The sequence below is a fragment of the Ixodes scapularis genome, unplaced genomic scaffold, assembly GCF_016920785.2.
Source record: "Ixodes scapularis isolate PalLabHiFi unplaced genomic scaffold, ASM1692078v2 PGA_scaffold7__128_contigs__length_106722199, whole genome shotgun sequence".
Classification (NCBI taxonomy): Eukaryota; Metazoa; Arthropoda; class Arachnida; order Ixodida; family Ixodidae; genus Ixodes; species Ixodes scapularis.
The window spans coordinates 54,735,398-54,760,966 of record NW_024609882.1 but is presented as its reverse complement, the minus strand read 5'-3'; the positions used below and the strand labels follow the sequence as shown (position 1 = coordinate 54,760,966).

At 44.8% G+C, this 25,569-nt stretch overlaps 1 protein-coding gene across 1 annotated transcript; it reads right to left on the bottom strand.

The window, feature by feature from the left end:
- Positions 1-3,367: 3,367 nt before the first annotated feature.
- Positions 3,368-24,622, bottom strand: LOC8041223 (soma ferritin). Its single transcript, XM_029991029.2, has 3 exons — positions 24,355-24,622; positions 9,214-9,486; positions 3,368-3,578 (listed from the first exon to the last, which is right to left on the bottom strand). The coding sequence occupies exons 1-3, from the start codon at positions 24,457-24,459 to the stop codon at positions 3,438-3,440; spliced, it is 519 nt and encodes a 172-aa protein (XP_029846889.1). The 5' UTR covers positions 24,460-24,622; the 3' UTR covers positions 3,368-3,437.
- Positions 24,623-25,569: the final 947 nt, after the last annotated feature.

Sequence of the window (25,569 nt, the reverse complement as noted above, 5' to 3'; positions counted from 1 at the left end):
TAGTAGATGAAGTAAATTTTGGACCGCGGCCATGCTTACCGTAATCTGGCCAATATGATCTGGCGCACCTACGAGTGCAGCCATCTTAAAGTGACATGATCATTAATGCAGCAAACAGTCAAGATGGCAGCAACTCGGGGGGGGGGGGGGGGGGGGGTCAAGCTCGTTGCAGACGGCACCCATGCCGGCTACAACGGAACCGGAAAACCTGACTATAGCCTCAACCCAGCTTGTTTATTGTGTAGGATGTGGTATCAAGGCTACAAGGCAAAATCAAAACCACCAAAATGGCGGCGACTAACCTCGCAGCACTATCACAGCGGCTGTTTTGTGGCTAAAAGCTGAGGAAATCACTCAAATTATGTCAGAAATATCGAGCAATAAGCTTCCCGACGTCCAGAATTTCGCTCAACGTTATACATTAACTCTATGGGGCAAGTGACAGTCCGGCAAAAACGTCCAAATAATTGAGTGTCCGAAAAATCGGTCGGCGACTGTATATTGATTGGCACGCAACCATGCGAGAATTAGATATTGCAACTTTCCCTCTTCTTCACAGTCTAGTGCCCGTCTACCCATCTGTTCAGTGCAGTCTGCAGAGTGCCGATGGATGGAAATGTACGACATGTTTGAGGAGATATTTTGCTTGCTCGGGAAATGAAGAGCCAGCCCAAATGCTGTCGGCATGCCGCCACTCCAGAACCTGCAGTGAGCACCTGGTGCCACGACGCATCCGAACTAACTGCAGCCCTCTTTCATCGACGTCGTCGGAGGCTTTGGACAGAGAAGAAACCTTAAGAAACAAGGTCGAGACTACATGCAGACTAATTTCACGGACACATTCGGACATGGTCCAAAACGATAAACTTAAAAATTGTTGCAAATTAACTGCACCAGTCCCGAGGCTCACTAGCACGCAGACGCGGTAAATATCGTCCAGCTTGAGGGCGACTGCGGTTACCCAGGAATCAAAGACAAAGTTGGTTTAACACTTTGCGAGTTTAGGTATCGGAGAAGGCACAAAGAAAGCAAAACAGTGTGCAATGACCTCTTTTTGCGTTCTCCCTATTTTTTGCGATTTCCGAGCCAAGAGAGAATGAATCGTACAGCTCAGGGATATACAAGGCGTTTGAGCCTGCACGAGCAAACATCCAAACAGCGCCACAATTCCCCTCGCCGCAAAGTATTCCGGGAAGTGCTCCCCACAATGGCACCCGGCAGAAAATTGAAAATGAAGCACCAAGGCATTACCTAGGTCAGCAATTCTCAAATGGGGGTCTACAAAGGCGTTTTAGGGGTCTGCGAAACCCTGCCTCATCACTTGAGCACGGCATAGAAATTGTCTCTTTTCAGATTGAAACAAACATTCCACCTTTCCAGTGATATTTTCTCATCTGTATGTCAACGAGAGTTCTTAGTTAAATCCATCTTTTAAAACATTATCATAACTAGCCTATACAGTGCAAGCTCGTTATAACAGACCTCGATTTTGACCAAGATTTCGGTCTGTTTCAAGAAGAGTATGTTGTATGCAGATATGAAGTTGAGTAAACGCGGAGACATGCGGTTTAGAGAAGCTCGTTTTAGCGCACGCAGTTTTACCAACCCCGGTTTATCGAATGCCTTTATAGAGAACCCAGTTTAGAGAAAATGGCGACGAGCCACCTTTTAGCGAATTCTGCCGCCGCAAAGCGGCGTGTATGGATAAATAGGGCGAGTTAACATTTTTGTAATGAGCCGCCACAGACTGCCGCCGCGAAGCGGGGGGAGCGACACCTGGGGCCATCGCTTAACACGCGCACCACTGATACACGCAAGAAGTAGGAAAGCCTTTTTTTAAAAAGCGTCCCCTTTTCGATAAACGGCGTTTCTCTAAACGGAGGTTCTGCTTTCTCTAAACTGTGCTTCAATAAAACGTGTTCATGCAGGGGTTCTCAAACTTTTTGGCCTCGGGGAACCCCAGCAACCTTTAAAGACTGCCGAGGAACCCCTCCCCCTCCCCCTTCCCCGCTGTTTTGCTGACTGGATACACTTTCAATGAAAGAGTTCACAAAATATTTGTTGCACAGATAAAAACAATAAAAAGCGGAACACACATTAGACTGAAGAGTGGGATTAAAATGCAAGACAGTATACATATTAGTGTGAAGGGTGGGGTTGCCTTGCTCGCATCAGCGAATCGATGCGTGGCTCAGTCACTCTTAGGGCCAGCCTCATATCTGCTGCCCGGTTCAGTCGGTTCCTGTGCTTGTTTTTCACGTAGCCTAGTGCTGAAAATACCTCCCCGCAAACATATATAGTTGCAAAAGGAAGAAGCATGTCCACTACCCTGCGAAAGAGGTGGGGAAACAGTGAGGCAGTCTCCATCGAAAATGCAACCACATCTTGGCTGCTGAACTTCTCCGAGTGCAGTGAACTCAAGTAGTGAGCTCACTGCAGTGAGTGCAGCGAGCTTAAGGAACTCATTTTCAATCTCAACAGCCTCATTGTTGAATGCTGTTATGTCCACATGGAAAGGGGACACAAGCCACTGAGCACTGGCCGCCTCCGGAAAGTAATTGGCTAAATGAGCCCCGAGCGTACTGATGTGAGCCATGATTACCGCTCTGTCAGAAGCAGACAGAGCAAGTTGAGCCTCACAGGTGCAGAGCCTCTTGAAAGGGCTTTAGTCTCCCCTGCTCAGGCGGCTCATCCAGCCCTGCAGTTTGCTGCAGAAGGCCCCGATCTGGTCAGCAGCACTAACTAGGGTTACCCGTCTGCCCCGATGGCTTTGGTTCAGTATGTTGAGGTGTTCAAACATGTCAACCAGGTAGGCTAGCCTCACGAGAAAAGAGCTCTCCACAAAAGGCTCAACAAGCACTCAGCCATGCGGCCGCATGGCTGAGTGACTGAGTCCCGCATACTTCGATCAATAGTAAATCGCGTTTTATGCTCAAAGCCCCGCGTCTTCTCGTCGCGTCCGTATGTGTGTGTAGGATGGGGGGGACTGACTTGGGTGCTCGCGGAACCCAAGCGAGCACTCCGCAGAACCCCTGTGTTCCACAGAACCCAGTTTGAGAACCCATGCTCTAAAACGTGCTTCGATGAAATGGCACTCGATCAACCGTAGTGAACCCGAGTCAACAATATGCAGAGGGAAACCAACCGAACTTCACAAATCGGTATGTTATATCCAAATGTGTTGTAATGAGCTTAGACTGTACCTTTCTCTTCCCCTCACCACAAACGAGGTCCACTATCATCTCCCCCATACACAAGGGGTCCGCGAAATGACCTAGGTATGAGCAACTATACAAGTCTTCCTCTCGCTTGAGTGGTGTGCGACCTTTTCGAGCACACCGTCCCTGGCTAGAGACAGGCACGAGGGTCGTCTGCAACTATTTATTGGAAACCAGCAGCTGCCCCGGCAGCTGGGAGGGAGCCACGCAGCCTGGGGCTCAGTCGGACAGGGTCTCCTTGTCGAACATGTACTCTCCCAGGCCAGGTCCCACACGCTTCAGGTTGGTCACGTAGTCGGACAGCTCCTTGATGGCGTCCACCTGCTCGTTCAGGTAGTTGCCCTCCAGGAAGTCGCACAGCTGCACAGAGAGCAGGGAGGTCAACAACCTTCGGGGTGCACATCAAGACACCGCCGGTCACCAAAGTAACTAAGGATGCGGCAAACTTTATGCCAAATGAAGGTTTGACCGGTTCGGCAAACCTTTTGAACTTTTGGTAAAATTCGACGAGGTTGAAGGTGTAGCTTGACGTCTACGCTAATGTTTCAAATTATTGCTAACATTTCAAATTCTTTAAAATTTTATTGCTATAGAAAAATAATGCGAAACAATAGACCCAATAGGTGCTGCACCCTGGCTCTGCCAGGCGGTGCGAGCCGGTCTTCGGCACGTTCGCATAAAGTGGCAATTCTGTGGTCAACAAATTTGGTGAGATACGTACAATTGCATCGGCAAGTGCTACTCCCTGTTCGTCGTTCATGCGGATCAGATGCCTTGGAAACAGATGTCGGCATGAGCAAATCAAATCAGTGGCTTTACGTTTTTTCCACGATACTACTGTAGATAAACTGAGGTTTTTACACTTGGCACCGTGCATTTTACCCACAAAATATTGTAGCAAAAACACTCCAAAAGCCAGGAGACGTCATTTGAAATAAGGACACCGACTTGACATAACCGGAAAAACATGTTCATTAAACGTTTCGCGTCCCGTTAGGAAGGTGTCTTCTTAAGTACAGCAGTAATGTAAGGGCCTATCTCAACACCGTTCCATTTATCACGAAGTTCCAGCTATGCTTCAAGGAGGGGGCCCCGGTTTCTGTTGCACGACGTGTTCCTTCGGATGAACCACGATTCTAGCAGTTTTTGGTGACCCAATTTCTCGTCCCTCGCACTGTGTCGACAGACGCGACGGCTACCGCAGAGGACACTGGTGGAATTCTTTACGTTAATGCGCACTCCGTCGAGGATGCTTTTGTTTCAAACAATTTGCCTTTGCCCTCCTCGTCGAGGTGCCACCGGTGGTCTTTGGACTCGCCATCGTCCAGTGGCGACGAGTTCCCGAAACGATGCTCGAGCAAAGCTAGGTTTTCATGCAGGCAGCGACAATGCTAACCAGCGACGCCGACATGAAGCAAAAAAAGAAGCACGCGCAGCTTCGAGTTTGCAGTTAAATTTCCGTTTTGTTGGTATAGAGAACCTAGATCTGAGAAAAGCGGCAACTGCTCCAACGAGCTGCAGACTGCGAGGAGTCAAACGCATTCGCCGCCTGCAAATGTGTTCACCTCTCCGCCCAGTTTCTTTGCCACGCCGGCCACGAGACAACCAAAGGCTGTGCCAATCTGAATCTGCCCAGGAGGAAACCACCATTAAACTGAACATGCTCTCCATGGTCGGAGTTGCGCCTTCCCTTCTATCTAGGCTCTCTTCGCCATCGCCGTCCGCCACAATGGCTTCTCCGTGTGCAATGCGGAAAGGACACTTAGATAAGCAGCCGCAAGCAGACGACGATGCAGAGGCTGCCGCCGGCAGGATTAGTACCATGTCTGCGGCCAGTTCTGGGTGGCTGCTTGGCCACGGCAGCAGGGTGTGGCGGTCTGCCACTGGGTAAACTTCGAAAATTTTATCATTTTTTTAAATTATTGCAAACTTTCTCTTCACTGTATTCGGGGGAGGCACTCAATTTCCTTCACTAAAAGCAGACGCAAATACCTTGAAAAGTGCCCGGCAATGGGAAATCGTGATCGCTTCGCTGTAGCCGCTATTTCATTATAACCTACTTGGCTATAAATGGTAGCGACGGTACAGCCCACGAGTTCAGTTTTCAGGCAAGTCGCGTGCGATGCATAGGCAACTTCACACTTCACGTCTGCTTCTACCAATGTATGAAGCACAACAGAGAATACACGGGATCTTGTAGGCGACGCCTCCTTGGACGTCTGTCAGGTCAGGGTGGGGTCATTCTGCTCCGACGTAGTATTTGCAACTGTTCGGTAAGGCTTGAACTCTGAATGAATATGAAGGGGATGCAAAACACGGCTAAGCGGTTCAGAGACACCTTTTACTTAAAATATAAAACACTTTTATTACCATTTTTTCACGCATTTTAACTTTTTGTTTGATTTGTTTGCCGACATTAACAAGTCACTTTGGGTTGTGTCGATATTTCAAGGATTTATGCACATGTGCTAATTCATTTGTGCCATGAACTTTTTTTATTGAAATGGTGTTTGACCTGTACAAAAATGATTGCACTATTGCGAGTTGATTTGGATGGTGCAATCAAAAATCCATAAAATTTCCGGTTTCACACGGCTTACAATAACAGTTTAGTATTGATCCCATGGTTTGGCTGAACCCATAGCATTACAGGTATGTTTCAAAAGCACAACATACCATCTTATTCTGCCTTGCCAATAAACTGTGTTGCGGGGTGAAGATTGTTCAAACCATAGGGTGCAAATCATTAACATCCTTATCTAAAATGACGAAGTGTCGTCAACATAGCGGCCGTAAAATTTAATGAGAAAAATGATGTTACTCAGCCCCCTTCCTTGATATGCTCCATAATGAATTTGCAACACCGACGGATACTTGCCTCCCCATCGGACAATCATTCAGTTGGTGGTATGCCTCTCCACGGAAGGCGAAAAAACATTTGATGAAGGCAAAATCTTAAGGAAAAAAAGTTATATGATCTACTTTAAGCAACATGCATGTCACTAGCGTTTTGTTGTTAACTAAGGGTTCACGTGCAACATCAATGGCAAGATCGTTCGGAACATTAGCAAAAAGAGACCCTACATCCAGAGAAAACACACCCTCATGCCTCTTCCGCATGAGGGTATGTTCCCTCTGGACATGGTGTATCCTTTTACTAATGTTCCAAACGACCTTGCCAATGATCTTGCATGTGAATGCTTCCTTAATGACGAAACGCTGGCAACGCACACGTCGCTTCACATAGATATCATCTTGGGCTCCAGGATTTTGCCTTAATGTCTTTTTAACTCCCGTGGAAAGGTGTACCACTAAGTGAATGGCTGTCCAATGGGAAGCCCGGTATCTGTCAATGTTGCAAATCTCATCATGGAGCGCAACGTGAAAAAGATGCGGAGTAACTTCACTTTCCCTATCGAATTTTATGGTAGATATGTTGACACTTTTCTTATTTTACATAAGAAACATGTTAATGATTTTCACAGAGATTTAAACTATGTTCACCCCACAATACATTTTACTTCCAAGGCAGAACACGATGGTATGCTGGCCTTTTTGGACGTATGTGTAATGCGATCGGTTGAGCCGAACAATGGAATCGATACGAAAATGTTATTGTAAGCCGTGCGAAACAGGAAGTTTTATAGATTTTCGATCTCACCACCCAATGCAAGACAAGCAATACAATGCAATCCACTTTTAATGATACCACATATAACAATGTACTGCTTATAACGATCAATTTATAGAGTTTCCAGACCAGAAGCAATCGGTTTCTAGTCCAGCTACAACAATCTGGTTATAACTGAATTTCCGGGCTTTCTCATTATCGTTTCAAGTGCATTGCACTGTAGTAAAATCATTTTTGCACAGTTTAAACACCATTTCATTTAACAGTCTATGGCTCAAACGAACAAGCACATGTGCATGAATCCCCGAAGAAACAACACTACACAAAGCGGCTTGTCGATCATGTCTGCAAGCAAATAAAACAAAAAGTCTAAGTGCGTGAAAAAAATAGTAACAAGAGTGTGTTGTGTATTCCGTATGTATCTCTGAACCGCTTAGGTCGCGTTTTGCATCCCCTTGGTATTTGTACTGTGTTCACGCCTTACCGAATGATTGCGAATGCTGTGTCCAAGCCAAAAGACACCTCACCCCAACAGACGTCCAGAGGCGTCGTCTACAAGATCCCGTGTATCGACTGTAGTGCTTCATACATTGGCGAAACCGGACGCAGGAGAGGCACTCCACTGAAAGAACACAAGCGCGACTTCGCCTATACATCGCACGCAACTTGCCTCAAAACTTAACTTGTGGACGACACTTGGACAACCGCAACCACCTTGGCGAGGGAGGAGCAATGGGGTCACCAGAGACTACTAGAAGTGTGGTTCTTTGGAAGGGACACGTCATCACGCAACAAAACCTGCAGCCCTCTCCCCGCAACGTAAACGCAACTTTCCAATAAAAAACGAAGGTGTCGAGGCAGACCCTTACATTGCTGTTATACTTACTAAATAAAGATACTTCCTGCACGAGGAGAAATGTTGAATGAAATTGTTTTTCTTTTTTTTTTTTATGTCAAATCTGTGTCCCCATTTTGATTACAAAGTTTTGTTATAACCAAACTGATCTGCCACCAAACGGGGATTCTTCGTGCCGCCTCGGCACTCCCTTCACCACAGAGGCAGTTCAATGTGCCACGCTGCAAAAGTGCAAAACTTTAGTCACGTGATGTGCACTCTGATGTTAATATCGCTTAGAAGTCAAACTTTAGTAAAACTTGTTACACAAGTTAGGAAAGGTCAAACCCAGTAGAACTCGAATCTGAGCAGGTTTGCTATATCCCTAGACAAAGCAGCTAGAACCCTTCTAACCTTTCTTTGTAATCTCACAAAAAAAAAAAAAAAAATGGGACATGCAGGTTTTTTGGAGGGATGTGAACGCATTGGGGGGCCTCAAAACTTCCTTACACCGTTCTGAATGCAGTTACACTTCTGGGATGTGCTCGCCATCCCTTAGTGGCACAAAATGTTACTACTCGACAGAAAAATATATTAAACCTTTTTATTGTACCAAATTCATTTTGATGGGACGGATCGATTGATGCCTAGATTTTCTAGGTCGGTTAGCAAACAATAGAGATATGGGCATACAATAAAACTATGACTCTGCTGATTGGGAACAGTTAGGCATGCAGTCATGTGTGCATAGCGCGCTACAGCTACTTGTGCTTGCAGGCAGTGCTGTAGCAGTTTCATTCCACTTTACTTTCAGTCAGGGTTGGGCAGAAATACTCTCAAAAGTATTTAGAAATACAAATGCTGGGGTACATGGCAAAAACAGCTGAAATTCTGATACCGAAATACATTTATAAAAAAGTATTATTGAGATACATCAAAAATACATTTGAAGAATAGAAATGTATTTGGAAATACAAATACAGGAATACATTTTGGTGGGAATGAATACATTTTGGTGGGCAGAAACACAAACACTAAAACACTTTGTTAAAAAAAAAAAGAAAGAAACAGTATTGTAGATGTTTTTGTGCACCCCTTAGCAATAGTGAATATGAATAACAAAAGATAAGCATACGAGATTTTATTTTTAAGCCAGCGAACGAGTACTTGCTACAAGAAAGAGCTTGAATTTTAAGATATTATTTTAAGTACAGTTATATTTACTGCAGAATCAACATCATGTATTTTGGAGTGTAGTAAGTAAAGCAAGCGATTTTTTTCACGCCTGGAGCGCGGTTTTATTTCGACATCTCTTATGTTTTCGAGGCAAAATCCCAGGAACCTCCAAGTCCGTGATTATGTCCAATCCAAGCACCGTACGCCATGCTCCGCTTAGTTTCTGTGCTCAAGAGTACGAAACTCTGAGAGTTGAAGCGGGAGTAAAGGAGCACGGACTCGAGGGGCTGTCGCCGCATCCCGTACACAAGACAGAGACGCCACCTGGGGGGCGTCAGGAGGGGCGTACGCACCTGCCCGTCGTCCCTCTCGGTGGCCAGCTTGTGCAGCTCCAGCAGGGACTGGTTGACGGTCTTCTCAAGCTCCAGGGCGGCCTGCATGGCCTCCAGGCCCGAGCCCCACTCGTCCTGGGCGGGCTTGGCGATGGGCTGCAGCACCACCCGGCCCCCGCGCTTGTTCTGGTACGCCATCAGCTTCTCGGCGTGCTCGGTCTCCTCGTGCGAGCACTTCTTGAAGAACTTGTGGAACCCGGGCAGGGCCACATCGTCACGGTCGAAGTAGCAGGCCTGAAAGAGCCAAGAGGAGTGTGAACGGTAGATAGGCCGAAGAATCTCCTTCCTTGTCTTTCCGCCGGCCCTACGTCGGCGGAGAAGAAACAGCAGTTTGGGCCAGTTGGCTCGAGATCAACTACAAATGCGCCCAGTGTCGTCCACTTTTTTGTCCTTGCGCATTTTCTGGCACTTTTGTAGCGGGCTACGGGTCCGACAATGATCCAAAGGGGAACGGACGACAGACATGCTCACCATGCCGTGCTCTTGTACAGGGATGACTTGCTAACGTGGACCTCTGTTCCTCAAAACTATTGGTCATAAAATGAATAGTGTCATAAAAATGTGCACGACGACTGTATGACGAAGGACGGCAGCCACTCGTTGATAAAAAATGGGATGCGATTAGGTTACCGAGTAATGTGCATCGCAAGAGATGCAAATAACCGTGCACAAGACAAAGGAAAACATATTTTTCTTGCACATTTAAAGGGCAACTTCGCTCAATCGGAAAACTTTGGGATAATGAGCGATTTCACATTAAGAAACACTAATAAAAGGCGCCACGTCATTTGCTTCGCGAAAAATGCGATATATTTTGTTAAGTCCTACTTTAAACATGAGCAGAAACCGAAACTTCGGCCCCGTCGGGAAAACGGGTTTGTGAATGTGTGTATCAACATTGTAATCAAAGTTTCAAAATTAACCCTTTGCGGTCATGTGTCGGACCAGGCCCGACATCGGAGAAACGCGCTTCTGGTCAGGTGTCGGGCGTCGCCCGACACGTGTTTTCGTGTCCTTTTAAACATGCTCCTTCGCTTGATTTCAGTGAAGAGGACGACTATATCCCTCCATCAGATGATGGAGAGGCCACCTCTGTGACTTGAGTGAAAGTAGCGAAGGATATAAAAACACTGCACGAGACAGTGGCCGCGGAGCCGCTTCGCCACAAACATTGTCCCGGAGTTTGTACACAAACAATCTCCCGGACTTTCCAGTCCTTACATTCAGTGTGAGACGTTGCCTTTCTACGCCGAAATAATTTTACTTTTCCGGGGCCCATGCATACAAAATAGGTCCTGACCGGAATGACCATTAAGTTGGTCAGAGTATCTGACCGCAAAGGGTTAAACTGTTATGCAAGAGTATACTATGTTAGGCAGAGATGCCCTTACAACCTGCGTTCATCATGCACGATTCCTTCTTTTTTAACTCGAGATTAAAGAAAGAATATTTTATATGGCAAGATTTGTAAATTCACTCCTTTAGGTATAGTTGGCCATCTGTACAGGATTCATTATGTCAAATCCGTTGTTTACTTGGCATCCCAAGACACCAGACCTTCTGAGGTCACAGTTCATAAATACAGATTGATTAAATTTGGTTTATAAATAAACAAGTGGAACAACCTTCACAAGTTTAGCTGGATTTTCGTCTAAGTATTATGCAATGGTAGTGAAAGGCGTGGAAAAACTATTCGATGTTCGAATCGAAAATATTCGCGCAAAACTATGATTCGCTTCGAATTCGCTTCGAACTCAGAATCCACTATTCGACTAAACTATGACGTAACATTTGGCTTGTACTGAAAAAGACTGTCTTTTTGTTGTCGTTTTTTTTTTTTTTCGATAAGAAACAATGAGGCAGAGTTGCCCTTCAAAAGCATAGTTGTTCACAAATTTCAGCCCAGAAAAGAGGAAAGCTCAGTGATGCAAGTTAAGGCCAACTGCCAGAAACCAGAAAAAGAAAGACGGGGAAGAAAAAAGGCTGTCCAGTGGATCAATGCACATAAAGGATGCGTGCAACGATTTTCGACTTTAGCCAATTAACTGCAAAAATTAATCTGTATCACCCATGGAACAAAAAACAGAAAATCACACTTCCTTGCAAGCGCTAGCTTTTATGCAAAAAAACAGAACAAATCGAAGGTCAAAATGCCTCTCAGCTCTTCCCGCCACCTTCCGCTTCGCCTCTGGGGAATCACGTGGTTCCCCTTGGGTTCTTTCTTCAGAGACCCAAGCCACCTCCTCCACAATTAGACTTTTCAAGGATTAGAATCGTCGAAGGTCGCAGCGAGTGATTGACACAAAAGACTGTTTGCCACAGGGCTGACGGCAAGTGTAGCAGAGGCGCGAGACAGGTTTTGTTCACTTCCGCACACCCCCAGAGTATGTCACACATCAGTTACATTAAAGGGGCCTTCCGGAGCGCTCTGCGATGGTCTATTTATGGCGGTAACTCAATCTACAGGCCCTAAGGATCCTAAAAATCATAAAATTACGGTCATGCACGGCGAATTTCCCTATCAAAATTGCTATCAATGTCCCCGGCACGCCCTCCCCCCTTTCTGAGATGACCCCGGGAAACAATGGGGCATCTCTTTACGCGTCAGCCAATAGCAAGCAAAGAATTCCGGCATCACTGTGCGTCACCAACGCGGCAGACCGCCGACCCGCGGAGGAATCTGTCAAGCACGCACGGACCGTAGTCAAGGAACCCAGACCTTGTGCTCGGTAGTAGTCGTTCGTCGCACCGCACCGTCGCGCTGCTACTGCAATACGCAGTCGCATCCCACAGATGACAAGGAAAAACTTGACTCGTTGACGTGGAAGGATCGCAAAGCTGGCTTTGGAGTCGGGATCCACGGGAAGAAGGAACATGTGTCCCGCAAACGCATGCCTGCAGACGCCCCGGGAAGCAGACGAACCGACGCATCACCCCCTAGCAACAAGCTTGCGGGAAGAAAACATGGTTTGCTGGTTTTGGAGCGATAACTGCGGACCATGTTTCCCCGCACCACAATAGGTTTACGTTTTTCTCAAACTTTAATTTACAACAAGCTTAAAAAGTGTTGCAATAATAATGTTTGTATTCACCGCGAGATGCAGCATTTCCACTGGTCAAGTTTTAGCGAGGGGCAGGGAATGGGGGACTGTCTTCCAAGAGAAAATAGTCCCGATACATTTCTTCTGTCATCTGCTTAATAAACGGTTTTGTAATTAAAACTTTGTATGCATATTAACTTGCCCCTACTACGCAATATAACAACATAAACACACAATCGCAGAAAGCTCCGGAGGGCCCCTTTAACCAACACAAGCGGCTGCAGATCGGCAAATATTTTGTTTTCTTCTTTGCAACTATGCACCGGATTAGCATTTTTTCGGGGCATGGTGACCCGTTTTTGGTCATTTGTACTTGAATAAACAATATCAAAAATACAAACTGCCAATTCCTTCAACACTAAAATCATTCCACTGCCTTTTTAAGGTATAGCATCCCTACTCGTCTGGCCTCCAGCTATGAAGCTGGCTCATTTTTCCACTCCTTCGTAGATTCTATTCTAAACAATAGTAAGGACTTGTCAAAGAAAAGCGAGTCGTAGGCGTCAGATGCCAAATGCTGACCGCACATTGCCGAAAATTTTAAGCTCAGCTTAGATCTCCTTAGCTAAGAGAAAAATCTAACGTGTCTACAGATTAAAGATTCCGTAGCAGGCGCAGACAGAGAAAAACCACCTTTTAAAGCGATAATCCACTATTCTTTCGTCCCTGGTCGCCAATTCGCCTCAAAATTGGCAAACGCATTGCAGACAAAGCTGTACTTGTCACAAAAGTATTAGGTAACAGGAACTTCTTTTGGTGAAGTTATCAAAGTTTGAAGTTGGGTCCTCGCAGATTATTTTTAAAATGAAAGTCTCCACTGGCAGCGCTGAAATACCTGCCGGTTTAAATGGGCAGCCATGAACTGTAATAAATCTCAGGACGGAGTCCACCACCGCACATAAAAGCAAAAAAAAAAAAAAAAAAAAAAGTGACACATTGAAGGACATATGGTGGTTAACTAGCAAATTATAAAATTAGCTACTCACTCAGAAGCAGAGCTTTGGAAACCCCGTCGTTTGGACATACAATTAAACGAATCAACAGCCGCTATCAGCAAGGTTTTCTCAGACAATGGGTTCAGTGGCCCCTTCAGCCAACAAAACCATGCCCTCTGCCTTAACCCACTAACCTACCCCTTAAACTTATAAGTGTCAAAAAATGAATTTTACGTAAAAAATTTTTTTTTAGTAATATTGACGATGAGAGATGCGATTTAGTCAGCAGTCACCTCCTTTCCTTTTGTTTTCTCTTGGCATTTGCGGGATCGTGGAGGAGAGGTGGATCGGCTTCACCTTGACGACAGAGATGGTAACTCCAGAATGACCCCCGACGTCTGCCCGCCCGTGACAGCACGGACTTCACTCGCAGAATTTCAAATAAATCTCTCGCCGTCAATATTACTATAAAGAAAAAAAAAAAAAAAAAAATGTTTGCGTAAATTTTTTTTTTTCTTTTTTTGCTTTTTAAGATTAAAAGAAAACCCTGCAAAAAAAAAATAAAAGACAACAGCGAGAGGGCCTCTCACTGTAGTGAGACTGCTCGCCTGCGTGCTGAAGACGATCTAGGGCCAGGTGCCACCCACTACACATGTAAATCGGAAGACTATGCAAGAGTTGAGCTGCACCTCATAGTCTGATCCATCTCAATTCTTGCAATAAGGGCTAGACAATGCACGCAAAAATGTTCCTGGTTCTGCATTTTACAACTTTACTCGCCGACAGCTTAAATGCGGGGTGCCTCACGACTTGTTCTTCGGCATTCTGATCGGCTAATACTGCAGCCACTTGGACTCCCAGCACACCCTACGTTTCTCACGCTGTTCGTCACCATAGACCTTTCCAAGAAGAGCTCACCAGCTGGCGCCATTTTGCGACTCACCCCCATCAGCTAGAAATTTCTAAAATCAAACGTCGAACGCCGCCCGCAACGCTGGCCATTCGACACTTTGGAGGATTATCCCTGCAAAGATAATCTCCAGAAAGCCTTCGCGGCCTTTGTGAAAATTAGCCAATTGGGTGCAAGTAGGGCACAGATCAGACACGTCCGTTCCTTCCATTGCTTTAGTGGTGCGCAAAAAACCAGCTCTCTTCAAAACACGGCCCAAAACCAGTCCAGATTCCATCCAATCGTCATAAAACGACTTCCCCAGACACCGTAAATTAAATATGCCGAGTTATTGGAGATCTTCTGAAATAAAGCCTGTCTGGATAACGCGGCACAGGGGATTGAAATGTTGTTCGATTGACGAGACCTGTTAAACTGTGTTGCGAGCAAAGAATACCCGAGTCTTTTAGGCTATCTTACGTGACCAAATACTTGGCCGAGCGTATGGTGGCGTAAAAGCATCAGCATAAAATGAAACACGCATTTCAGTTGCATACGTGTAGCACACGGACTTCCTGAAAAGTGTTTGTATGCGATTCTAAAGATGGTAGAATGCCTTCAAAACCCCAAGAAATGCCATTTGCATAAAACAGACAAAAAATATTAAAATGTGACAATTGAGTAGACACCAGTGCCAGGAATTGCACCTACTAGGCTGTCGCAGTCCACCTATAAGAAAACCCAGAGCTGTCTGGTAGCGCCAACCACCAGGGGCGCACGCTCTAAATCTCCTGGTTCAAGACAAGGAAGGGGGGCAAGAACGGGAGAAGAATGCAGCAAATCCTGGCCGCCGACATTGGAGGTCCCAGGAGAAGGAACAAGACAGAGAGCAACAGAAGAGCGGAAGAAGAAAGCGGGCGAAAGACTAGGCACGCTAGTCTTGCCGCAACGAGATGAAATTGCTCGAGCGCTTGTCAAATTTACTTAGTTTTATATGACGTGCGATTCCGGCGCTTTCTTGCAAATAAGCTGGAAAAGAACAAGATATTGACCTTACGAGAAATGTCTTGCTGCTTCTTTCTGCACATTAAAGGGTAACTGCAAAGAAAAAAAAAAAGTGTACTTTTAAAGAGCCTAATTGGGACAAGCATGTCACAAAAACAATTTTTCCACAAAAACAAATTTTTGTACAGCAATATTTATTGCGCGAGACTGATTTTAGTTTGCGGCTATTTCGTCCCTTTGACATAGGGGCTGCTACACCTCACGGAGTGCCATATAACAGCCACTTTGCGCGCGTCGAAAGAGCGGGAGTTTCAAATGTGGAGAAGTTGCGACTTCGACTAAATTATGTCCTGCGGCGTAAATATTACTAGAAAAAATTTGTTTCTTCGTGGAAGATTTGTTTTGTGACATGCTTGTCCGATATAGGCTGTTTAAAAAAAAAAACACTTTTTTTTCTTTGCAGTTACCCTTTAAGTCGTCACCAGCGATATGGGCCCCAAGTGTTCCCAATGCATGGGACCTTTTCCCTCTAGATTATATTAACTACGGACCAAGACTGCTGCTGGAGCGGTCTACAAGGTTCGATGTTTTCGAAGGTCATTCCTCTCTGAATTTATGAGTGCTTTAAAAAACCCACTGTAAAGAAAAAAAAAAATTTGTCTAACTGAAACCTATCCAACTAAAAAAAATTTAACGCAAGAAAAAAAATTTTAGAGCAATATTGACGGCGCAACAAGAAATTTAGTCGCAATTTAGTCTCTAGTTGCCTTCTTTCCACTCGTTATCTCTCTCAGCATTTCGGGCGCGCAGAAAAGAGGTAGATCTGCTTGGCCATCAAGTTGAGGTGGAGAGATTGACGCGACGTCATGGACATTGCACGGAGAACTTTAACTTATTCTTGCACCTTAAATATTGCTATTCGAATTCTTTTTCTTTTTCACATAAAATTTATTTGAAATGCATTGCCCAACCAGATTGTTTAAAAAAAAAAAAATTTTCTTTTCAGTGGCTTTTTAAGGGTCTTTTGGCATTCATTTTTCATGATGATGAAACAATTACATTTACCAAAGTCCATGCTGAAAACGACCGGGGCACGAGATTTCCCAATCTACAGGCCAGAAGCGCGTGACCTGAATGCGAAAGACTCCGAGGACGCCCCGGTACCGACGAGAGAAGGACAAGAGATAAGGGGTGCGATTCATGCACAAAGAAGCGGCCTCGCAGACAGTTCGATGGGGGGCGGTGATTGGCCGAGTTTTTCCTGCTCAAGTTTGAGTTTGCTTTATTTTTATTATTTTCTTGGTTTTGATAACAGGCTTTGGGGGGGCTCCTTTTCGAGTTTACAGGCATGCCGGGGGTGGCCAGACTGACGTCACTAAAGTGCCTTAAAGGGAACAATTTTAAGTGAAGAGTAGCAATAAAAAAGGGGCACTACACTTTTTTTCCTTCTCAGTTGGTGGCCACGGTGAAGTCCACTCGTGAAGCGATTGCCCAGTATGTTTATTGAAAGTCCCCATTTGTAAAACATTAATTTTGTCCTACGTGCAGGATGGCACAGAGCTGACGAATCGAAAGCTGCCCTTTTTTTTTTTCTTTAAGACCTTCCTTTTGTTAATGCTTAAAGAGGAGGGGGGGGGGGGGGGGGGTGACTAGGCTACTTTGTTAAAATCCAACTCATGCGCCTATTCGCCGATTGGCCACAGGGAAACTCGTTGAAGGAAAACTCAAAGAGGCCAACTGGTCACCACTTTTTCAAAGCCAAAGAATACAATTTTTGTCCTGAAATTCAGAGTGTCGAACCGATATTTTTATCGGTTTGGTTCGGGTTCGGGTTCACGGCTTTCGGTTCAGTTCCGGTTCAGTTCCGGGGCGCAAAAAATAACGGTTCAAACCGGTTCGAACCGGTTCAAACCGGTTTGAACCGCTAAATTGATAATATATTTTCCACTTTGTTCTGTCATGCACTATTTAGGCCGTGAAACTAACTGCTGTAAACGATCTGATTTTTGCGGGGACTTATTTTTGAGAATTTCGCGAATCGCCTACAATCCGCGAAAAATGGGTCCCGCGAAAAATTTCGGTAAAATGTAAACAGACTGAAATTTATATTGAGATTCCACCGCGTCGAGAAAATTACAACCCGCGAATTATTCCGAAACTTCAGCTTTGACCTAAATCGCGAAATATTGAGCCCACGAAAAATAAGTCGTGTACAGTATATAGATTTCTTCTTTTTTTATCGTTTGTTCAATCCAGTTTTGTTTTCAGGTACAAAAATTATAAAATTCTGTTATTTATACCTACACAACAAGAAAGGAAAATCTACATTAACATACAAAACGTTGTGTATATACGACTCAACATTCCTTCGTTTGCCAGAGTCACATACATTGTACCTGAATCGAAATGTTTTCGCGAAGTGAAGTAGGTTGCCTGAAATACCCGTGATTGGTACAACTTTGTATCGCAGTATTAGATGTTGATTCGTGGTTTTGCCCTTGAACTAAGGAATTCATTACAGTGAATAAAATCATGAAATGGGCAGTTCGTCGCCATATACACCATAAAATGTGTTTTATGGAATACGTTTCACAATATATATATGATGACGAGACGACTGAACTCAAGGCAATATAATTTTCAAGATGTCACGAAAGTCACGGGACAAGTCCTTCCAGTCTATATTTTACAGAAACACTAAGCGACAATCGCAATGCTTGTTTTTCTAACTAGCATTGTTTGCTCTCAGCAGCATGATGCGGGCGACGAATCATGCGAAAAGGAGTGGCTGAAATTATTCACTCTAACCTATGAGCACCTTCGTACTGAGATCGAATCTGACCTAAAACAGTGCTTACCCATGTGAACATTTTCTTATATTGGATAAACTGGCATAACCTGGTTCTTGAGGTTTGCTCTTGACAAAATGCCGGTCAATTTAATTTGCAGATAAGCATCACCCTCGCTAATTGATGATTTTTGTTAAATAGAACAAAGTGGAATTTCATGCTCTACTCAATTCGGAAGCTACTTAATTGGACACTTTCTGAGAGTTTAAGTGTGCAATCGTCATAGTTCCACCATTCGTTCCAGTAAAAAAAGGCGATAATAAAAACACATTAAAAACGCAATAATAGACTTCTATATATTTGAGAAGTTATATATGCGTGAGGAACACATATAGTTATTTAAATTAGCTTCAAAATAAAAAAAAAAAACATTATTTAAAGCTTTTCCAAATCACCTATAACGTGTCTATTGAGGATAAAAGCGCCGGAAAAGATTCGCAGCAGATAATTTAAAGGTTCATTTACTTATATATCTTTGAGGTGACGATCTTCTATTTATGCTGCCAAATCTTCAGACAGGAATTAAGTATATTTTTATTATCATCGATAAATTGGACTTTATGAATTTCACATAACCGCCTGAGGCCGACACGGAAGGACGATACTCGAAAATACACCAGCTGTTGAGTCTTCGGAAACGTGCTTTTGTTAGCTGTTTTGCAGTGTAAAATACTGGGTTGCAGGGTATGCAAAAAACACTGTGGTCACATGATATATCTGAAGGCAAATACACGAAATCTGCAGAAATAAGGAGATGACACGCAATTTTTTCTAAATAATCCCTTACACAACGCTTTACTGCAAAAAGAGATGCATAGAAATGCATAAAATGATATTCCTAATTAAACATAGATTCCGCGCAGGGCAAACGAAGATTTTTAGAATCCTAATATAAATCACTTTTGGGCATCAGCTTGCCTCAGCTCGAAACGTCGCGAGATACTACCTCGGGAGGCTAAGGTTATCTTAGGTTTTACGTACACTTGTTTGGGACCTTACTTCACGACTCTGTTCTTTATCAGTCATGTGCTGGAACATTTCATTAGGCTGCCGTATATCATCGTTTGGGAGCCTCAATGGTGCGCATACATGTAAAATGGGTCGTGCAGCATTTTTTTTTTTACCTCAAGTTCAATAAATACCGCTAAGTTGTAATCCCTGACGTTTATAACTTGCAAAAGCATCCATTAGTTTGCCCCTCCGCGAAATGGCAGACGCAGTCAAAAGAAAGAAATGAAACAGCTTTCCCTCCTCAACTCGCAATTAGAACTATCAGCCACGTGACCTGATCCTAATATATGCACCGTCAATGTTTATCATAGTCATACGCAAGGTTGGCAACGCAGAGAGCATGGGCTAATCTTTAGGTATAGTTTTAGTTCGGCTATAATGGGGCCCGAGCCCCACTAAAGCGACAAACAGAAACAAACGACAGCGGCTAGCCTTAAACCAGAGAATTTCGCGATTTGACATTTTTTGTAGAATAAAGAAGGCTATGCCAAAACACGAGTATCCTTCGCACGATGGTACCATTTGCAGGCTTGTAAACACTCGTGCAAACTTCGCGAGCACCGAACAGCTCAAAGCCGTATAAAGGTACCATCGCGAACATGCTGCATGTGTCTGAGGCTTGTCGCTTTCGTTTGTTTCTGTTTCTAGCTCTTGTGGGACTCGGGCCCATCATAATTTTTTAGTTGAACACGAGCCGTTACCCGAATGTTTGGCGATACTGGTTGTCATGAACCAGGGCATTCGACTCGGGATCATGACAATCGAGTACATCATGGTGTCACGTGACTCTCAGTGCGAAGTTGGGATGTCATGTGACGTCACGGTATCAACAACGTTAATAGATCTAGCGACGTTCTCAATTTGAATCGACTTAACGCGGTGAGTCACGTGACGTCACGGGGTCACGTGATGTGACATTACTTGACAGCATGTCTTAACATCATGACGTCACGTGACGATGTGACACATGGCTATTCATAGTGCCAATAAGAAAGCGCCGCAAAAAACCAGGATTTATTATACATTGCAATTTTGTATATGACGATTTGATCAATACGTAGAGGAATACACGTGCCAATTTTTTATTCCCAAATAATAAATTTGTAATACTAACAAAAAAAAATACCGTGAACTGTTTTGAACCGGTTACCGTTATCTTTTTTTCCGGTTCAGTTCCGGTTCAGTTCCAAGATGGCGGCGAAGATTTCGGTTCGGTTCAGTTCCGGTTCGGCTAAAAATAACGGTTCTGTTCCGGTTTTCGGTTCGGTTCGGTTCCGGTTCGACACCCTGCTGAAATTTAAAAGGAAATACTGCCCTATAGTAATCCGTAAAATTGGCGCACGGTAGTGACCTCCAGTGTGTGCTTTCTTGTTCAAGATAACAATGTGCCACTTCCACGGTGCAGTGAGGGACGGTCACCCAGCCGCTTGTGCATCACTGGGGCACGTGTTTACCTATCCGACCCACCTATTCATGCCACTTAGCAACAACAACCTGCAGCAGCGCTTACTAAAAAAATGTTAATATGTAGCGCATGCATGTAGACTAAGAGCAGTGGCTCCCACAACGTCAGAGGCTAATGACATTTTGAGCGCGCAGCACAAGCTGCACCGACAGGACCGAGCTCAGAGCTCAGACACAGAACAGCACGAGCCTAGCAGCAATCAACGGTGCAGCAGGGTGGTCTCAGCGGAGCTGCACCTTTATGAACTTTGAGCTTTAACAGTTAAAAAGATGAGTTTGTTGCTTTGCATTGACGCACGTCCTACCTGACCGACACAAAATGGTCGCTGATGTCACCTCCGGGTCACCAAGTTGTGTCGGTCAGAAAAGACCTGATCTACAACAGTCACTTCGCCTCTCAGGAGAAATGTTTGTTATGTCTACATCTCCGCTATGCCACCCACCTTAGAGAACTTATGCGCAACCTGCGTGCCACACCAACAAGGCATCACGATTGCCATCCAAAGTACGTGTGCGACGAGTTAACCTCTGCCACAAGTTTTCTTGCGTCGAGACAAGCCCTTGCTTCGTCCAATTACTGAACGACCATCATTTGCCATACTATAGTCAGATACAACATAAAAAAGACACTAGCTTCGAACGATTTACCTTCACCGGTGCAGGTAACTAACTGTAGGGCCATGTACATCCGGTATGTGTATTCAGATACGGCTGGAAGTATAATGCCCTACACCTTGCAGACACTTTCTTCCTTCCTTTCCTGGGGAAAAGGAAGAAACTAGGGAATCTGAAGTGGAGAGGAGCGACCTCCTTATCAAAACAGCTTTTCTCGTGCATGGCTTTTTTTCCCTTGCACTGTCTCATGTTGCATCTGACTATAGCCACAATGCACCACAGCATGAAAACAGAACTTTGGCGTTCTTTTTGCCACCGAAAAAGCGCCATACGACGCTGGATGCAGTTTTCACATCGGCACGGCTCGGAACAAAAGGTGACGCGACCATCCTTCGGCCTAACCACAGGCCACTGCACATTCGCCGATATCAGGATATCCAATGGACGAATATGCTGGTCGTGCGTGCCACGCGGTGAAGCTGCCGATTGCTTCAGCCAATTCCCACTTGTAGCCATAACTCGCTCGCGTGTGCTGCCATGGTTGGTTTGGCTTGGCTCGGCCGCCTGTCAGCTTAACTGGCTTGGAAAGTGCATTTGTGCAAGTAAATACCGTGAATAGCTTATTGAGAAAAATTAAAGTGATAAATTATACACCATCTAGTCTGACATTAAAGCCGCTTCACCCGTGCTGTGCCAGTGCAGTCTGCCAATCGCAGATATAATGGCCGCCTACAACAACAGGGCGCTTATGTGTCTTTCGCACATTTTCTAACTTGCTTAGAAAAGAGGAGTGGGCACTTAACATGTCATTGGATGATTTCTGCAATGTTTCAAAAGTAACGGGTGGGCGCTTACCGTGACATGGCCACGCGCTGTCGGTATGTAAAGGGGCACTGACACATCGAAATCATTTTTTTTTTTTTAATATCAGAAACGATTGAAAACGATGCCGGCACATTACCCTCAAAATTCGAAACTTGGGAATTCAGCATTTGTGAAGTAAAAAAAAAAAAAAAAATTTCCAAATGCCGAATTTAAAATTCCCGTGCAATCCACGCCAGTGCACCGACGACAAGTTTTGCAGTCTCCAGCGTGTCGACCTTCTCTCGAACCTCCGCTCCACGCTACAAAGCAAAGCGCCGTTGTCACCGCGACCCGAAGCGCCCGGGAAAAAAACCAGTTTCTTCCCCCAACTCACCGATCATCCCCTGTTCGAGCGCCGCCAAGTTTTCCGAGGGAGGATACAAATACAGGAAGCGACATTACACCGGACTCTGAATTTTAGTATTTTAAAAAGAAGGGCTGCAGTGCGTTCGTAATTGAGTTAAAAAACACTTTACAATTGCCGTTATTAAATGTTCTAAAAATGTCGCCTACAAAGCTTCTATCTTTCATGATTTTTGACGTCACCGATCAAAAGAAGCGAGGAAGTGAGCAGCGGGAGAAAAACGCCAAAAATAAAAAAGCGCGCGCGTGTGGAAGGAAATTTTTTTTTAGAAGTTTTTTCTTTTTTTGTGTGTGTGTGTTTATGACTACAATGTGCATCATTTTAGACAATAAAAAAATAAAATACGACCTTTGGGGTGTCAGTGCCCCTTTAACAGTATTTTGGGCCAGTTCAGCCTTCAGATGAACTCAAACTGCCAATCTCAGCTTATCGAGTTCTGCAAAAATCTTAAAAGTTGCAGAAATGACAAAACTGAACTCGCCATAGAGCTTCACAGATTTTCTTTGCTATAACTACGCCGAAGACCTCGATGGTATGTTTCCCTCTGAATGCCACCAAATACAAGCTCGCGTCCTATACCTCTTCGCAGAAAAACGAGAGGTTTCTAACACGTAAAGAATGAGCATATCTCTTGGAAGTACCAGGAAGCTTTTACGAGTTCTACCCAAACTTCAACATCGCACCCGCATCTTCCTTTGCACGCCAGCAGAAAACTGCAGCGCCGAACTGTGCTCCTCGTGCTCTAAGCCCGCAAAAATTAAAAGCACCCCAGAGTGACAAAGCACCAACTCAACTGCCTTGCACTGCTCATTATACAGTGTCAACTTCTGCACTTGTCACAGTCCGATGGCACCATACACCGTTGTTACTTTGAGGTCATACAAGGGGGTTAAAAAAGTGACAATCGGTAACCCTCTCCAAAAATCCCAGGAAGAGGGTAGTGCTCAAAGAATGTGTGAGCAAGTAGGTTTCATAAAACCAGAGGGAGCTGCACTTCCAAAGACTGCAAAGGGCAAAAAAAAAAAAAAAAGATTCCTGAATCTAGGTTACAGAAGACTGAATCTCAGGTATGTTTTTCTAACCAAATTTAAATTTCTTTTAATCAAAAGCTGCCACGTCGAATAAAGACGTCACAGTGATAGCAGCCGTGCCACATGTTACTATCCACCTGCAGACAAGCGTTGCTAGCTCGCTAGGCCAGAACGCTGGCGCCGAAGACGTCGGACACACAAGGACGCCTGTTTGGACGATCTTACTGGTTTGTCGCCAAGGGTGAAAAGCGCAAGGACGTCCGTCTGTTGGCGAGTGGTTTGCCTCGAGGGGCCGGAAATTTTGCTCGCGTCGCCAATCACTGCTTTCTCTAGCGCAACCGTTGGCAACAGGCAACCGAGATCGTTGCCGAAGCCGTATCGCGTACGAGCCAGATATCGTAACCTAAAGTCCGAAGATCCGCCCTCCTGTCAGATTTTTTTTTTTTTTTTTTTTTTTTTTTCTATTTTTGTGTATGCGGTTTCGACGGCACGAAAAGGTAACCGCCGTCTGCTATGGAACGGCGGAAAGGTTCGAGACAGGATGCGATCAACCAAACACATGCGACTCGCACGAAACTTCGATCTAAAATAATTTTTTGCAATTATTCGCTAAACAGCCTTAAAAAAAAAACCTGCGGGAGCGCCATGATGGATCGATGGAGGCACGTGATCCCCTATCATAGTACCCAGACAGCCCAACATTCGATTAGGACCAGCTTGTAGAGAAAAGAACGGCAGACACGCGGATATTTTAATCCCTAGCCCCAGCGCACTGATCTCAGATTTTTAGACTAATCCACTGCGGATAGGGGAGGAGACACCTAAGTGCGCAATGGCGCATTTACCGAGAAAGCCGCATACATGTACGGCTCAAGCATTTACGTGCCGTGCACTGAAGCCAGGATAGTTCGTTTTTCGACGCCGAGCTAATCAAGCCACGGTATTTTTTTTTTTCCTTTTTTTTTCTTTCTTACCATGGAGGCGTAGACATAGCTGGCGTAGAATTCCATGTTGATCTGCTTGTTGATGCGAGCTTCGCAGTCGACGTGGTAGTTCTGGCGGGGCTGAGTGGCGGCCATCTTCGCTGAATGGTTCTCGGCACGAGCTCAAGGGCTGTTTTCTGCTGCAATAATAGAGAGGTTAGCGACGGAGGAAGGCGAACCGTTTGGCGATGCTCGTTCAATCACTGTTGAAGCAAAACACCGACCAAAACATGGCCGCGGACGGGGGACGAGCCCTTTTATAGGCTCGGTTCGCTGTTCCGGGAACCGCGCTTCCTCCCCGGAAACGGATCCACATTTTTTTCATCCGATTCGCTCGATATTTCGTTTTTGCGGTGAATTTATGTTGAATTTAGTCGTTAAAATAGGCAAAAACTATTTTATTGGACATATTAGTAATTAAACGTGAGTTTTAGTTAACGACGCACTTTGTTTTCCAACAGCTCATGTGATTCTGTATCATCCTTTGTCTACGCTGTAAACAAAGCTAGAGCTCGTTACGCTGATCGTTAGGGGGTTAGCAATTCAAGCAAATAAATAAGCAGACCCTACACTAGCGGCAGACCAAATGTCTGCTCTAATGGGGGTAGTTTCCAGGTTCGATGGCATTTTATGACAGCAATGACAAAGGAGAAAGGGGGGCATCTCGCGACAATCATTAGAAATCATGTGGCAACAAGGTGCCACGAGAGTCTAAGGAGGGTTTATATGCTCCGTGGTGTCTACCAATCTTACAGCAACGAACGCTATAAGGCGGCATACAACCTCTTCCTTTCTTTTTTTTTTTTTTTTTCCTTAAAAGCTTGCCATCTATTATTTACGCTTCTGCGTGATCATTTGGGCTGTGTGGATACCACGGGGAGAAACATTAAAAAAAAAAGCTGCTCATGGCAGTTATGGTTACCTATTTTCAGCCATGAATGCTGCAGCTCTCTCAGGGCTGGGCAGCGATACTCCAAAAAGCATTCGCGAATACATGCTTTTTAAAGCCCGAAATAAGCTAGGTGCTGAGGTACATTTGTCTTTCACGCAACGGGATATCGCTGATACTTCTGCAAAAACGTCGAAAAATGATTCCGGAATACAGATACAGATACTTAAAGAGATATATTTGTTTGCTACGCGGGGAGGGTGCAGTTCGTCCCGAATGAGAACAATAATTTATGCTTGTGCTCCTCTTTTTTCCCA

Coding starts and splice junctions, on each gene's coding strand:
- LOC8041223 (XM_029991029.2), bottom strand. CDS start 24,459: ATGGCCGCCACTCAGCCCCGCCAGAACTACCACGTCGACTGCGAAGCT. Junction 9,487..24,354: donor GCTATGTCTACGCCTCCATG/GTAAGAAAGAAA, acceptor TGGCTCTTTCAG/GCCTGCTACTTCGACCGTGA. Junction 3,579..9,213: donor CCGAGAGGGACGACGGGCAG/GTGCGTACGCCC, acceptor CTCTCTGTGCAG/CTGTGCGACTTCCTGGAGGG.